The 17,460-nt window shown below is 35.9% G+C and overlaps 1 protein-coding gene across 4 annotated transcripts in view; it reads left to right on the plus strand.

Annotated features, from left to right (window-relative positions):
• kif1b.L (kinesin family member 1B L homeolog) overlaps window positions 1–17,227 on the plus strand; it is a 128,858-nt gene extending 111,631 nt beyond the window's left edge. For 3 of the 4 annotated variants that reach the window (XM_018225634.2, XM_018225638.2, XM_018225641.2), the window contains 11 exons: window positions 776–890; window positions 2,285–2,418; window positions 2,533–2,594; window positions 3,955–4,100; window positions 5,337–5,576; window positions 5,663–5,734; window positions 7,403–7,524; window positions 7,604–7,753; window positions 8,352–8,544; window positions 9,188–9,306; window positions 11,192–17,227. In XM_018225634.2, coding sequence (XP_018081123.1) covers window positions 776–890; window positions 2,285–2,418; window positions 2,533–2,594; window positions 3,955–4,100; window positions 5,337–5,576; window positions 5,663–5,734; window positions 7,403–7,524; window positions 7,604–7,753; window positions 8,352–8,544; window positions 9,188–9,306; window positions 11,192–11,234 — 1,396 coding nt within the window. In that variant the 3' untranslated portion in view covers window positions 11,235–17,227. Of the gene's footprint in view, window positions 1–775; window positions 891–2,284; window positions 2,419–2,532; window positions 2,595–3,954; window positions 4,101–5,336; window positions 5,577–5,662; window positions 5,735–7,402; window positions 7,525–7,603; window positions 7,754–8,351; window positions 8,545–9,187; window positions 9,311–11,191 lie in introns of those variants that run through there. The other variant, XM_018225639.2, reaches the window with a different exon arrangement.
• Window positions 17,228–17,460: the final 233 nt, after the last annotated feature.

Here is a 17,460-nt window from a genome sequence, read left to right on the forward strand (position 1 = left end):
TGGTTGTCATGAGAACCACTATATAAACACGTGAACTGTGTTAAGAGTAGAACATAGAAAAAAACTTGTGTGTATATATATATATATATATATATATATATATATATATATATATATATATATATATATATATATATATATTTATATATATAGTTGCAAATAAAGTAGCAAAAGTGAGTCTCTAAAAGGTGTTACTTTATTTGCAACTGTTTCTATATAGAGATTGAACAGAATTGAACAATCAACACATGATAGATCTCCTTTAACAGAATGTGAGCATATTTAGTACAGGTATGGTACCTGTTATTCAGAATGCTCGGGACCTGGGGTTTTCTAGATAATGTATCTTTCCGTAATTTGGATCTTCACATCTTACGCCTACTAGAAAATCATATAACATTAAATAAACCCAATAGGCTGGTTTTGCTTCAAATAAGGATTCATTATATCTTAGTTTGGATCAAGTACAATGTGCTGTTTTATTATTACAGAGACAAAGGAAATCATTTTTGAAAGTTTGGAATATTTGGATAAAATGGAGTCTATGGGAGACTGTCTTTCCGTAATTGGGAGCTTTCTGGATAACGGGTTTCCAGATAAGGGATCCCATACCTCATACGTCAACTAGTTTGCCTACACTTGGAAAACCGTTTTATGTTTAGTCTCTCTGTAACAATAGTAGATATATTTCAGAACTGTCTTTGTAGTACATTTTGCCATGAAACATACTGTTTTGAAAGAGCAAGTTATTCATATTATAACTCCAACTTTGCAGAACTTTTTATCGCTTCGAAGCAGTGTGGGACAGCTCCTTGCATAATTCCCTGCTCCTGAACAGGGTGACTCCATATGGAGAGAAGATCTATATGACCTTATCAGCGTATCTTGAGGTAAAAGTCCTAATTGTTTCTCCTCCTTTTTTTTAACAATACAAGTTTTATTGGACAATCAAAGGAAAAGACTGTACACAAGCAGAATTAAACGAATACACAACAAATTTATAGTACAGCTGGTACAGTAAAAATCAAAGCATGTGAAAGTATTGTGCCCATGTTATGTGCGGTTACATTAGGCCAGAGTTCACGTCATAAAGAAAAAACAGGTTTGTAGCATTGGTGGTAATTAACATTGTTACAGGAGTGGCATACACCCACAAAAGGTGTTAAGATGCATTGTCTTTTGGTATTTAATAGGTAACAAGGGAAGAAAAGGGAAAGAACAGGAATAGGAGGTAGGGGGAAAAAAGTACTTAGGGTAAAGTCGTATGCACATAGACTACTAGATAGGAGTTGTTGGTATGGCAATTGGAGTAACATTAGTGAGCATAAGTTTAAGGTATTTCTTTATGGAAATTTGTAAGGGAATCCCCCCATATCATGGAAAATAGACTTTTGGCTAATCACATCTAGAGTGACATAAGAAGAAACACCTTTGGTCATCATTTCTGACCAAGCGCATCCCTGTTCTTTAAATGCTGTGCTGTACTCCAGGTCTTGACCCATATATTCATTTCTTACTGTTTTATTCAAATGGGTCTTTGTCAGGTCTATTCTTAATAAGGCCAAACCATGTTTAACTACTAACCCAATTCCCTTCTACCACTAACATTTTATTTATTGAAGCCTCTTGTCGGTTCATTTTACTAACTTTACTTGCAACTATAACTTGCTGGATCGTATGCAATCAGTTATTGGACCTGGACTCTCTGCTGACACAGCCTTCTGTAGAGTTGCAAATAATCTTACTAAGGCTACTTTTCTGATTCTTCATCCTGGAATGATCACCTTTCTGTTAAAATCAAATTGTCCTTTACGCTCAGCCCAAATTCTTTCAGATGAATTTTCTGTAGTAGTATCTTCTCTTGAGCAGTATCACTTGTAGCATAATAATACGCTTGTTATACTACAGTTTTATGGTTATTGTTAATAATAACTTATTTTTCTATTCATGTCCTATCATCTTCCTGTTCCAGTATAGTTGCTAGAATAAATAGGACCCTAGAAACCAGATAACTGCTGAAATTCCAAACTGGATAGTTGCTGAACAATAAGTAAAAAAAATAATAAAATATTTACCACCAATATAACACAATGGCAAATAATCTAAGAATATCAATGATATACATGAAGTAGAAAGTTAATTTAAAGGTTAACTACTCCTGTGACCCAAACCTTAAAAGTAAAATAGTTTTTTAAGTGCATATTTTCGATACATTTGTTGTTTATCACTTGCTTGTTGGACAAATGAATGCATTATAATTATATAATGATTATGTGCCTATCAGCTTGATCACTGTATCCAGCCAGCAGTTATTACAAAGGATGTCTGTATGATCTTTTACTCCCGTGATGCCAAAATATCTCCTCCACGATCTCTGCGCAGTCTCTTTGGCAGTGGTTACTCAAAATCCCCTGACTGGTATGTGTTTTTATATTCTGTTTTGTTTTTTTGTTTTTTTTGTTGCTTTGTTTTTTGAATTCTTCACCTGTTATCAGAATCTAATTTAAAATTTTCTTTGATTTCTAACCACAGTAATAGAGTAACTGGAATATATGAGTTGAGTCTGTGCAAAATGTCTGATACAGGCAGTCCTGGTAAGTATAACTTTATTATTTTCTATGCTGCCCTGTCTCTCTTATCAGTGTTGGTAATTGCATCTGCTTGTGACTTTTGGGCCGGAAATTTGTCTCATGTGCACAGTATCAGGCTGATGCTATTCCTGTCTCCACCCTTTCCCCACTGGTGGTGAAAACACTTGTTGTGACTATAGTGATTTCTTTCTTGGTGATTGCGTTTATTTTAGTTGGCAAGAAGGAGCCACCAGTGGGTGTGTGGTGTCTTCTTCTTCTTCTATTTATGACCTCATTATATGTTGTTGTTTATCCTGTACTGCTTAGCTTTAATATCTTAGTGAACCACTATTTCAGTTATGATTGCAAATGACATAGATTGGACTGTTATTCAGTATATGAACTCTATATTACATAGCAATATGTATGTACAAAATGGTCTCCTCTATAAAGATTCAATGTATACAGCAATAAATATTACCGTTTTCAGGACAACCCAAGCTTTCTAAATCTAGCAATGTAACAAGATATAGGACTATAAATGACTATGTCCCACAAGCACTATAAAACTATATTTCAAATAAGTATAGTTTTATAGTGATTCCTGACTATAGGTCCAATCCCCCAGCAGTACACTACTGAATTTTCAAAGCACCACACCAACAAATACCATACTTAAGATTGCTAGAATAAAATTCAAGTATCGGTAAGTTTACCCCAGTAAACCATACGTACCTGTACATTTGTGAAAGTAGACATTCTGAGTCTCAAATGGGTAAATGTCTTTCTACCACAAATTGCAAAGTTAGTGGCTTCCAAAACAGTTTGATGTCCAGTATGCAACATTACCAATATGTAATATGTCCAATATGCAACATTACCAAATTTGTGGCAGGAAGAGTCCCCCAAATTAAAATAAAATGACAAGGAATTTTCATGGGTGTCACTTTAGCACTGCACTGTCAACATATAGTACCTGTTTTTTATGTTTGGTAAAAGATTTGTGAATAATAGCCCACCCCTAAAAAATGTATTAAAAATTAACTAAAATGTCTAAAAATGCAATTAAATCATTTCCACGAGCTACTGGTTGGGGATCACTGCTGTAGAGGAACAGTGGTGCCGTGGCACTCTAATCCACAGGACATAAATTCAACGTTCTGTGGCATTAGTGTTGGGTAGTTCCTCTGCATCAAAATACATAGCATGAGTAAAATTCTAACACCAAACACTGCCAAACACTAAGATGATTTTTCATCTTTTTCATCTTTTGTCACTGGTACCCCGCAGGCAGTTGAACTTCCTTTGCATTCTCAGTAATTTGTCCATATGTTCTGCTACACTAATAGTCTTGTAGTGTTCACTGACATTGAATTTCCTCTAGGAATGCAACGAAGAAAAAGAAAGATTCTCGATACATCAGTGGCATATGTCCGTGGTGAAGAGAATCTTGCAGGCTGGAGACCTCGAGGTGATAGTCTAATACTAGAACATCAATGGGAACTAGAAAAGATGGAGCAATTGCATGAGGTAAAAAGTAATATTGATTAAATAGGTTTTGATGAATCCTGAGTTTAAAGGGCAACTAAAGCTCTAAACTAAAATGTCCTATGTGTTCTTTTAACCTATTTAGTAGTGTTATGTGCTTTCTTGTAAGCAGCAGCCCTAAGTTTCAAAATTTGTAGCTATTTTGAAACATCATGCTTTTGATAAGATCAGCCCTTTGGTACATCTACTATCAGGTTATATATTTGGGGAAAACCAACACTGCAAATAACGCTAGCCATTACACTTTGGAGACAGTAGCTGATGCAGTGGTCTAGTGTATTAGTTGTTTCAAGCATAAAGTAAAACAAAAATAAGCAATTTGTAATGTAGCAATTTAGTGATTCTCTTTTTCTTTTAAACGGGTTGTTTACCTTCCAACACTCTATTTTTCACGTTCTTATTTCATTCTAAAGCAGTTCTGGGAGGGGGGGGGGGGTCACCGACTCTATAAATTAGTTTTTTCATTTCTTGCCTTGGCCTTGCTAAGCAGAATCCATATATTTAATTAAAGGCAGCTGTTATAATTGATACAAGAGTTGCTAATATGCAATAGATGCTGCTGAGAAATGTATCAACTAATGAAGTAAAGTTTAACAGTTCAGAATCTGCACCAGGATTACTGAGCTGCCATACTGAAACATCAGACACAGGAACATTAGACTTCAATTTTGGAAAATCGTTCAAAAATAAAATACAGAAAGCAATTGAAGAAAGTCTTTATTTCTGGTGAACAATCTGAAAACAACTGAACTGAAAAAAGTGTTTGAATGCATGACAGCTCTTAAGGATTTAGACTAGGTACTGCAAGAAAAGGTTAGACACCTAAGCATGGCTATATAGTAGCAGAATTTCTACATATTACACATGTTAAGTTTGTTTTAGTTCTGAGCTCGTCACACATAAATAAAAAGTTTGCATTTGGATTTCACCTTTTGGCTGAATTTTGTTCAGTCTGTAGCCATTATTATAACCCTAAAATCTGCCACTTCCAGCAAAAAGTTTGGTATATGACCCAAGTCAATGCATCAAACCTGCTTTGGGGTCCCCACAACACATACAGTTACCAGTTATAACATTTATAAATGTTTTCACAGATACATACCTTATAGAACCGGGCCATTTGTGTGGCTTCATTTGAAGGGTATCTTAAAGCATTAAAACTGTCCTAGCTTTTACATTTGCTTGTATAGACTATTAAACAAGCGCTTTGTATTTCAGGTTGAGAAAACAAGGCACCTCCTTTTACTTAGAGATAAACTAGGTGACAGTATACCTAAGTCCCTAAGTGAATCTCTCTCTCCAAGCTTGAGCAGTGGCACCCTCAGCACATCGACCAGTATTTCGTCGCAGATATCCACCACAACTTTTGAAAGTGCCATCACACCTAGTGAAAGCAGTGGATATGACTCCACTGATGTTGAGAGTCTTGTGGACCGTGAGAAAGAGCTAGCAACCAAGGTATTCAGTTAATATTAATGAAAATTACCACTGTAATAGTTTTTAGCTAAAACTAAATCTCTATTATTTTATGATCTACTTTTTAGTGTTTGCGACTTCTGACTCACACATTTAACCAAGAGCTTACCCAGGTGTGTAACAGTATCAGTGACTGTAAGGTATGTTGGATTCTGCTCTATAATATAATGATATTGTATGAGATACTATATCTGACCATCCCTCCCTCTGCAAGCTATCCATGCGCTTCTACTGATTTCACTGCAAATCACTGACTCATTCTTAAATTATTATGCTACACCTGGAAAATATATATTTCATTATTTTCCTTCTGTACTTATGCAAAGAGCCATTAGTATTGTAAATCGCATTCAAGTTGTGGGAGCAAAAAAGGAGGGTAACCAAAAAATGTAGGTTCAGGCACATAATTTTTATAATTTGTGTTTAATAGCTGTTTAAAACACAGTAGTGTGAAACTCTTAGTACAATCTACAGCACTCAGCAACTGTTGTTGTCATAGTTACTGAGCAAGATAGTTAAATTGTACGCAATTGTAGTAACTCCAGCTAAGATGCAGTTGAAAAGAATACTTTTATTTTTTTTTGGAGTTACTACCCTCTGTAACCAGATATGGTACAGGAAAGTTTTTCTATTGACGTTTGTTAGGTGCAATTTTTTGCAATGATTTTGGTGTCCTTAAGGGAAGCAACATTATTTCACAAGGCAACATTTTTTTGTCAATGGGAAACAGTGCAATTTGAGTGCGATTCATGATTTTGGTGTGGATCTATTTATTTGGATGGTGTAAAAATAACTTGAGAAATTATTTTTGTTGCAAAGTCGTTTCCACCACCTGCAATACCCAGTACTTGTTTGTTTTGCTGCCACATGTGAACTACTCCAGTGGGAATTTCATTTATATACAGCACTTGAGTATGAATATTAACATTTACAATAGTCTGTGCTACCTACAGAAGTACCGAGAAAATATTCAGGCATTACTACCATCTAGTTATGGGACATTAGGCGATTCGCCCATGGAGATAAGCATTTTAACAGAAGTCATTGCTACAGTAATAAAACTTCACAAATTATTATTTTTGTAGCAATAACTATTTTGCAGAAAAACCTTAGGTAAAAATAAGCCTATAGCTATTGTTTTAACCCTAACCTACATATGTAAATATGTTTGCTCATAATCGCATTCTATATTGTACTGTAAATATCAGCATGTATAAGGTTTTGAACTATGTTCTTGCATTTATCTCTTCCCTTGTGACATTTGTATCGCTCTTAAATCAAAACTATTTTATCCCTAGGGTACTTGGTTTTGACTTGGTTAACTTGTTCTCTGAATAGGAACATACCCTTTAGACATAACTATATAGTATAAAGAGAATGTTTTAAAATTGTCCATTTAAAGCTGTACAGTGTTTCTGGAGTTAACTTTTTTTCTACCATGTGCAACAAAATGTGAGACAGCAGGAATAACTTCAGTATTAAAGTGCAAGTTTGAGCAATCAAAACAGCGCATTACCACTGGAATCCACACATTGAGTACTCTTCCCTGCCCCACCCCAATCTGTCCCTCTATTTTTGCCCTCCCCAGGCATGTATCTACTGTCTAAGGTACAGATCCTGATCACCGCTTTTCTAGTATTGATATTAAATAAGGGCCAGTACCCATGTATAAGTGAGCAATGAATCTTTAATTTACACCACCATTTCTCCCCCACTATATTGACATGTTCAAATTTAACTGAAAGTATCTGTTTAAATGTGTCACAGTAAAAAAAAACATTACAATTAAAAAAAATTTCAAATTTTAGTTGTCCGATATCTCGCCAATTGGAAGGGATCCCTCTGTGTCCAGCTTTAGCAGTGCTACTCTCACTCCTTCATCAACTTGTCCATCACTAGCAGATTCTCGATGCAGCTCTGTGGATCAGAAGTAAGTGAAAGACTAGTGATCAGAACATACAAATATTCATTTTTTTGTATATGCTTCTAAGTATTATTTTTTAATGCAGGACCCCTGAAGCAAATTCACGTGCCTCCAGCCCTTGCACAGAATTTGAGCAGTTCCATTTGGTACCAGCCGTGGAAAGGTCATTTTTGGCTCGTGCAGGGAAGAATGAGTTTCTAAATCTTGTACCAGATATTGAAGAGATTCGCCCAGGGTAAAAAACAACCCATTTAAAAACTTTAAACATAAAATTTCTGTTTAACTAAATTCATTTGAGTGGCCTCTTGTTAACTGTGCAAATGAGCATATGTCAACATTCCCAATTGGCGTAAGCCTCCTTTAATCGTGTTTAGGGACAGTAGAGCCAGTCAAAACATATCTGTGCATGCTGCTAATATAAGGGGAGTAGCAATAATTTACTGTATACTTCCTAGAGTAGTTGGCATTCTTTTAATTTATCAGTTTTCAAATGGGATGAATAATATTTCCTCATGCCCTTAAGGTCACTGTGGAACATTTCAGAGTTTTCTTTCTTGCGTGTGAAATGTTAATTACTGGTTGAGGTATTTAACAACAACAAAAGGTTTATATTAGGTATTCATAATTTTAAAACATACAAACCTATTTAAAAACATATTTTAGTCACTATTTACAGATCAGGATTATTACTACTTACTACCTGTTACCAGTAAAATATCCCAATTTTGTTTCATACCTACTACAGAAATAAACTTCGATGCAGAATGTAGTTATTTAACTAGGTTTACCTATACAAATAACTCACCTATTGCTCTTGACCAATTTATTCCTAGATCTGTGGTCTCAAAGAAAGGTTACTTGAACTTCAAAGAACCTCTGTCTCATTCCTGGGTCAAGCATTTTGTTGTTGTGCGCCGTCCATATGTCTTCATCTACAACAGTGACAAGGACCCAGTAGAGAGGGGCCTCATTAACTTATCCACTGCACAGGTGGAGTACAGTGAAGATCAGCAAGCCATGGTTAAGGTTTGTGCAGTCTTTATTAATTTTCATAGTAATATGTGAGCTTTTAAATAAGCTTGGAATTTTGAGTTATACAAAACTTCGATGAAAGCAGGGTCAAGAAAATGCTGTCCCCACTGAGCCCTTCTCTTCAGTACATTACTAAACAGCGTAGAACACCAAGCATACATGCACAATGAAATTCCGAATGTTAAGCTGGGTGCTGTCTATCTCATAAATATTTACAGTAGAATAACTTGTAAAATATATTTTAGTGTCATTGTTTTATATTTATACAACGCTATTATTTCTGTCACATGACTTTTTGTCAAATGTCATTTTGTGTATTATGTAGAGAATAATGTATCCCCCTACTAAAATGTGACACTGATATTAGGGACTGAGTATATCATTTAGAAAGGGGGAAATAAGTTTCTGGAGGGGTTTACACCAGAGTTAGCCTCCTATAGTTAAAATGTCTGCATGGCTAGTAGTATATGATCAACATAAATTCATTTCATGGAGCTTGGCCCCTAACATTTTTATTTCACAAATCCATTCCTAATACAAATACTATAAAGTACTTTACTAGCAGTAATTTACAAATGTACAAATAAGAATTTATCACTTATTAATTGTTTCTTTCTGTTGTATTTTTTTTTGTCAGGGCCCAAACATATTTGCTGTATGCACAATGTACCGAGGGATCCTTCTGCAGGCTGTTAATGATAAAGATATGAATGATTGGTTGTATGCCTTTAATCCTCTGCTTGCTGGCACAATAAGGTAAGTGTACAACAAGCTGGGTCTCATGGGTTAAAATTAAGACTTTACACAACTTTGATACAATGCAAACCAATATTTCCCAGCTAGAGATACTGTAAATGACTGTATGCTGGAAAAACATGCAAGCTGTTCAATTATTTGTTGACCAAGTAGTTTTTGGCAACTGGCAGTATTTTGGCACCAAACAGGGTATACAGCAGCGTCCAGTGTCGGACTGGCCCACCGGGATACCAGGAAAACTCCCAGTAGGCCCAGGTGTAAGTGGGCCCTTGTGCCATGCTATTTCATGGTCATTTCCTATTTCTATGAAAAAAAAGAGGCTAAATAGATGGAATAATAGATTATATTATGTAAAGAAATGAGACTAGGAGAATAGAGGTTGAGTGAGGAGGTGGGCCCCTGGTCTAAGGTTTTTGGGTGGGCCCCCAGTCTGACACTAGCAGCGTCCATCTTTGCACTTAATTTATACAGGGCCCTATATAAATATCATGCTTCATGCATGCAAATAGAAGCCCCAAAGAACTCTAAGAGATCACTTGAGTCTCTTTTGGTGCAGAGAGTGCACGTCTCTGTTCATGTGCAATCAATAGGGAGCCTGATATTCAGTTGTAGCTGGAGCAGTGACAGAATGACTGGAATGGTCAAAGCAACTTTGCAACATTAGGGCTTTCAAAGGGGGCTTTACTTATCAAACATGTAATGTACTGGCAATTAGAAGCTGCCTGTATCAACACGTCTACCTTGGGTGATATATAACAGTGTAGTTTCTTCCGTAGCCCTACCACTCACTGTTTATACGTATTTTCCCCATTTACATCTATGTATTCCAGCTCTTAGGCTAATGGCTTATTGGTTAGTTTCTCTGTTGGCAAATAAATATATGGTTAGTTTCTCTGTTGGCAAATAAATACTGTATATACTGTATACAGTACACAAGTGGAGAAAAGTCAACCCATTTCTTTCCATAGCCTGAATGTGTGTGCACTGGCATGGAATCAGCCAGTCAGGGCACACTCAGCGTATTTTGTCACAGAAATTCTAAAGTATACATTTTTGCACTGAAATCTGTTCTGTGTGTGTGCGCTAACAGGTTGATCCTGTGCCTGTCCATACATTCAGGTAATGGAATGCAGAGGATAGGCTCCCCATGTGATCTAGACTAACACACTATACAACTTTCTGTAGCATCTTTCTGTAGCATTCTTCCAGTACACAACCACTTCAAATTCTCTTCTTCATTTGCTTTTTATGGGGTATGTCTCTCGACATCCTGGCCTCACTATTCTTTCACCTTTTTCAGACCCTTTTCTTTTTTTTACATCATCTAACCTTATTGAGATTCATGCTCTTCCTATTTTTTATTTTCTTGTGCACTTTTCAGCATTGCTCTTTAACAAATCTACATTCAGTTATCTACATCATGTGGTCTCAGACCCTGCAACCAGGGGAGGCCTCGGAGAGGAGAGGGGGGGGGTCATTATGCATGGCCCATGGTGCATGTGAAATCATTGTTGACCTGTGTTACAGATGACCAGTGATTTTTCACATGCCATGTGTAACCCATAAGTTAGTGCAGGGATGCCTGAAAAAAAAGATGCTTACACATTAATCCATTATCTGCTCTATTAGGTTTTCCTCTAAACCTAATACTCTGGAAACTCATGCATCCTTACTTTACAATTTCAGTGATGTTGTCAGATGATAAATTATTTATAAAAAAATTAATAGTGCACCTTACAGATTTGTATCTTTCCAAAAAAAGGATATAAAGATAAATATATTTCTTTATACTAAAGTAACTTGACTTTTTAGAACGTGGCAATGTCAATTTTTTACTGTGATTTAGTATTTTTAAGTATCTTGATCGTACTTTGTGTTTCTGCAGGTCAAAACTGGCAAGGCGTCGTTCTCTTTCCTTGAAGTACTGACATGGTTTGTCTTTCCCAACCTTGTGATAATTGAGAGTTTCTTGTCTGTAAACCTGTGGCTTGACCCCAGCTCCTCTTTCCTTCTGCGCTAAAACATTCTCCACCTTGCAGCATGTGGACAAATATATGTAAGAAAGAGCAGAGAGAAACAATACTGAGAATCTTCTTGGCTTCTGGACATGTGCTTTCTTTTCCAGCTGTTTCTAGTGTCCATAGTGTAATGCATCTGTCAGAAATGCTTTGTTCTTTTTTTTATTTGTTTTGTTTTTCTAATTTGTGGGTGTATGTCTAATTTAACTGAAAACTCTTACGCTCCTTAAATCAGCTCTTTAACTACAGTTTTCCTAGATATGCTGCTATCACCTCTAGTGGAGCGTAGTCTCTTCTCGAGCCATGGCACTTGTCATGCCTGGGCCTGCACTGTGAATACCAAGGCTGAGATTTCCTACAGTAGGCTGAGGTTGGAGAATTTAGGGCATTACACTATGATTTATGTTTTACTCTTTGCATCTCTCTGAACTTTCCTGCTCTTGCTGAGATTTGTGGCTATGTACGGCAGCCATATACTTCAGTAGCTGTTCAGACTGGATGTGCATTCCAATATGTTTTCATGTAGTGTTTGCTTAAATGCTCATGGATTTGTGTGCATGTTTTTGGATGCATTGCAAAGGAAGGGCATCAGAACAAATAACCCAGATAATGGGTACTTCTGAAAATCTAGAATCATTTTATTTAGAATCTAAAGGAGACTACAGGTAAATGGTATTTGGTTCTGTTATGGCATTGGCTTATTTGCTGCCAGGGTCACTGAAATTCAGCTGAAAGCAGCTAAATGCTCCTTTAAATATGATTGCTACTTTGAAAGTCGCGCATTGCTGTAAGGCCGAGATATCGGGCTCTCGTCTAACTAAAAATGCTGCAAAAATCCATGAGTTTAACAACAGTAATTAACAGTAAAATTAACAGTAAGGATCTGACCCAAATTGTTTTACATGTGCAACCCTGAAGTTTAGCAAGTTCACCTATAAAATACATTTAATGTTATGACACATTCCTTTAAAAGTAAAGAAAGCAAATCAGCATCAAATAGAGGATTAATAGACATTTGCCATCTTATGTTTGTAGCAGGTGGAATCATGCTGCTGCCTGCAAAAGCTCCCCCGTTCAGCCACAGCACAGTTACATAATAACTACTTCTGTGTAAAACATGCACTAAACTTACTTTATTTGTATTAAATTAATGTAACATGATATTCATACAGTAGGGGTTTCCCAAGCATCTTTTAGTGTGTGACTGATTCTACAGTAATATTTTGCCTTGCACTGCTGATCTCCTTGTACTCTATAATTTTCTATACTTGCCTCCATGCCCTCCTGTGAGTCTGATAGTTATCTTACAAGGAGTCAGCATTGGAGTTACGTTGACTTAATTTTTTTTATCATTTGGGCTTCACCGGAGGAGAGTAAATATTTTGTTTGGTTTATAATAAAATAAATTAAATTTAGTATAATAATGGCCTTCTCCAGGAGAGTTATAATGACCATTGTACATGGGGAGATTGTCAGTGTTTTGAAGTCTCAGTGGGGCAGTTGGCGCAACACTCACCATTGCCCCCTACGTTGTTAATTGGGCCTTGCGAGTGATAGTGCAGGTCAGGCGAATATTGGCTGAAAAGTTAGCATTTCATTTCCATCAGTAATTGCCCAAAATCGAAGATTACATTGGAGAAACATATGCTCATAATTACACTAATGCAGATTGGCCCCCCAAACCCCTAAGACTCCTAATTACACTGATATGTGGCAGACTTTACCACTTAAGTCAATTCAACTCTAATACTATGCTTGACAAATTAAAGTGACAAATTATATATATTTGAAAATGTAAAAAAGCACTCCATAACATTTTCCATGCACACAATTTGTTTTGATAAATTTGTCCCCTCTGTATTTTACTGATTGTAGGTATCAAATCTGGTTTCACATATGTTTGTAGTTTCCATTAAAGATATATTCAAAGCTTGTTTCTGAACAGAATTGGCACAATACCATCTCAAAGTTATTGCAGTGCATAAAGCAGCTGAATTCTGTCCAATCCTGCACTCACAGCCAGCCAGCTCTGAGATGCTTTTATGGAGCTCTCATGCCGTGGGCCAACTAACTCACTGAGCACGAGGCAATGGCCAGAAATATCAGTTGCTACTAATTACACTCAAGATTTACCCTTTCTCAGTATATTGCAATAACTGTGGGAAATAATTTCTTGTGTATTTTTAATTCAAACAATGGTGTATTACAGGAAACCATGAATGCTGGGAAAACATAAAATTCAGAGACGTAAAATTGGATTGCTGCCATGCACAAAAAAACCAAAGTCATTTGTTCTACAATTCCTGAAAGCTGAATTTGTCAGCCGTCTAATTGATTTTATTGGTAAATGATGTACAGACAGTTGGGAAAATATTACATTTTACAAACTGCAGAAAATACAGTCTGCCGATTTAACATAATTTGCTCATATCTGTTATTTGAAACAAAACTACTGAAATAATTATGGTCACTACACTAGGGCACTGATTTACTGATACACAATTCATTCTTCACAAGTTCAGGCATAATTAAACTGAACTGGATAACACTGTGTGAAATGCTATCTTTTTCAGATATAACTACCATAATTTGATTTTGTGTCAGGTCGTCAAGAAACAAAAAGCCCTTAATAAAGTAACTTTGAAATTAAACACGAAACACAAATAAAAAATGTAAAAAAAAAAAATCCATACCTGTTAAAAATCTCATCTGTCAGACATATTTGGCTTCCCCGCCTCCATACCTGGGGCACAGCAATTACTCTAATTTCTGAACTTCCTAGATGTCACTGCACTCCTGACATGCTGCTACCTCTTCACTGTCTGTTACTGTGTAGCCTGTGCCTGGTTATGGGCATTAGGTCCTGCTTTCTGGTGCATACATGAGATTTTGGCATGATGCAAAGCTTGCTGGATAACAGTTTTCACAAAATGGCTGCTGCCTGTATGCTCTAATTGTGAATTCCAACAGAAGATTTAAATAACTTATATTGTGTAAGTAAAAATTATTTTTCTCAACTAACATGATAAAATAGAATTTGGAATTATTTCTTAGGTTGATAGGTCCCCTTTAACTTTCTTAAAGAGATACCTAGAACATTGAAATAATGTTCTAAGTCAACTGACATTGAAATAAAAATGAGATACTTAGAACATTGAAATAATGTTCTAAGTCAACCGCCATTGAAATAAAAAAGTCCAGGGGGGTCAGTGAGTGCCTTTCTAAGCCTTAGACCCAGGACATGGAACCTTGTCTCTAAACCTAGCAATGTTCTGCACCAAATCCAGAACTTGTTCAAATAATGAATCTTCCACAAAAGACAGGATACGTAATCTAATCCAATATCTATGAAATTCAAAGTTCATGAATAGCAGAAGATACATCACGTGAAAAAGAATTCTCATATACAGTTGGCCAGACCTTTCAAGTCACACGACTTAAAGGGTTCTGATTTGCTTTTGCTTAACACTAAGACACTTAAGGAAATTACAGGTTCTCATTTGCAGATGCAATTATTGTGATTACATTTTTTGTAAAAAAAAGTTGCTTACAAAACAAAATTACTGTTCCATATATTTTAAATTAGGCTGAAAAGCTCAACTGTTTTGTAAAAAACAAAGTTGCTTGCAATCCCTATTTACTTTATTTACCTATAGAACATCAGCACAAGTTTTTTCATGCAAATATTCTGGATTTATTTTTCTTTAATCACAACTATTCAAATTAAAAAAATCAAACTCAAGTATATTTGCGATTGCATTTTTGCACTTGCAGAAAAAAGACATCTTGAAATTAGTCCCTTAATATTTAGCCCAGCCCAAAAAATGCTGAGATCCTGCTAAATACTGAAGTAAAGTCTGGATTTAGTGCAATTCCTAATCTGGGGTGCCTCATCTTTTATGAGCTGGCCTACAAAGCAGCCCATGATTTGTAATCACTGTATGTTCCCAGATCCCATTCTTTGTTGCCTCTATATGATTCACTTGAATGTATTTTACAATATATTGGGTGTGAGTTTGGTGTTTTCAATTATTGAAAAGCACTATCAAGCTGTTTACATCTGGAATGTAACCATATTAGTGCTTTCTTGTTTACATAATTTGTTGGCATGATTAACTATATTTTTGTTTTGGGACTGAGTGTACAACTACATGTTTTTAAATAACCATAATACAATGTCTGTCTGTGTCTATACTAAAGTATAAACAATAGTTCTGCATGTTGATGGTATTGTTTAGCTGTTTAATTTTTAGTGAATGACACTGAGTTATCAGCTCCAAGAAGAAAGGTATCAAAGTTCACCAACATAAAACAATTTTTAAATGCAGGTAGACAGCACTGCAAGTCATGCTCACTTCAGGCCTTACAGTATTTTTAGGTTGTTATAACAGAATTAAAACACATTAAATGATATGCAAGTTAAATTAAACATTAAGCTTAAAGACAAGTAAAGCTCATATGCTAAAATTACATTTCCTCTGAAGCGTTATTATGAACAATTCCTATTTCGGTTGTACAATAATTTTAACCCTAGTGTTGGGTACACCCATACACTAGCGTCAGACTTTGGGGGTCCTGGGCCCACCGGGCTCCTGCATCGGGGTCCACCCCAGGCCCACTGCCCTATGGCCCCCTCACTCCGCATGTCACATACCTTCTCTCCTTGGAGCTGTGATTGGGACCAGGGGTGGGAGGTCAGGAGGCAGGCAGGCTGGGTTGGTGGAGCCCACTGGGTTTTTTCCTGGTGGCCCAGTCTGACCCTGGATATGCAATTATTTAGTGTCAGTGTTGGCCAAACAGGGGTAACCAACAAAAACTTGTATTTTGGCATATCAACAGTTTCCTTTGCCATTACTGTTTTATTAGCTCTTTGTAGACCAGCGATTTAATATTTATTTTGATCCCTTACTAATATTTTAGATGTTTTTAGCAAACCATTCCAGCAGGGAAGAGGCTATGAACATTCTTGAAATTTTTAGATGCTGCATCTGAGAAAATATAACAAAAGTGAAGGAGACATTTTAAATATATTATGTTTACTTAAGTTATAGACTAGTTTTGTTCATACATTCTTGTAGGATTTTGCAATTATTTTAAGCTGAATACCATTTTTGCTTTGTACAATTAAATGCACACCTCTGACACCATGCAGTCATTAAATAAGTTATGTTTACATATCCGAAGACTAAATATGCTTTTTGCATCTTGCAATGCTTAAAAGTGGACCAAAGTGATATTCAGATGGTAACATTCCTAAAAAATTGTTCTTGCAAGAGCTGAATGTTTTTGTTTGTTGCAAAATGTTTTAATATGTTTACATAAATCCCTGTTACACTAAGCAAGATGCAGCAGCGATTTTTTGTTTTTAATGTATGGGCTATTTCTGTAACCTCATTCAACTGATAAAATATATTACTTTGGTTAAAGAAGTTAATAGATTCAATTATATACTCACAGATTGACTTAAATAACTGAAGTCTTTATCAACCGTCACCTAGACTGCTAACTGAATAATGTCTCATGTGTCAGGGAATTGTTCAATGTTATGGAAGACTACTTTGAGACACCATGGACTAAAAAAACACTATGACTTCCATACTTGAGAAAAGTGAGAAACATGATTAATTCTAAAAATGTAACTAATAAATGCTGAGTTATTATGAAAACAAATGCCCATTTTATCTCTCATTTCCATGTTTTATTTTGTAAATATAATCAGGTGTGTCAACTCGAGTATACAAAATGTAAATATCTCATGTATTTGTAATAATTCTGATTCATTTGCTGTATAGCCTAGATGTGCAATGCAAATATATTTAACTCTGTGTATGGTGAACTTGCACCACTGAAAACTTGTTAGTGATAAAAATCTAACAATAAAGGTACAACCAGTGCATTAGCAAGCATGCTTCTCTGAAGTTTTATTTTTACCTCTGAAGCTCGAGCTTGAAATCAGTGTGTGATTTTGTAATCTATAGATAAATATACTGTATTTATAAAGCATCATATAACACCCAGATATTGACTGGAGCAAAGTACTGCAAGTACAGTTAATGGGAACAAGTTTATAAACTTGTTGCATGACAATTTTATGGCACAGGTTGTTGAGGAGACAACCAGAAACCATGCTATACTG

The sequence above is a fragment of the Xenopus laevis genome, chromosome 7L (assembly GCF_017654675.1).
Source record: "Xenopus laevis strain J_2021 chromosome 7L, Xenopus_laevis_v10.1, whole genome shotgun sequence".
Classification (NCBI taxonomy): Eukaryota; Metazoa; Chordata; class Amphibia; order Anura; family Pipidae; genus Xenopus; species Xenopus laevis.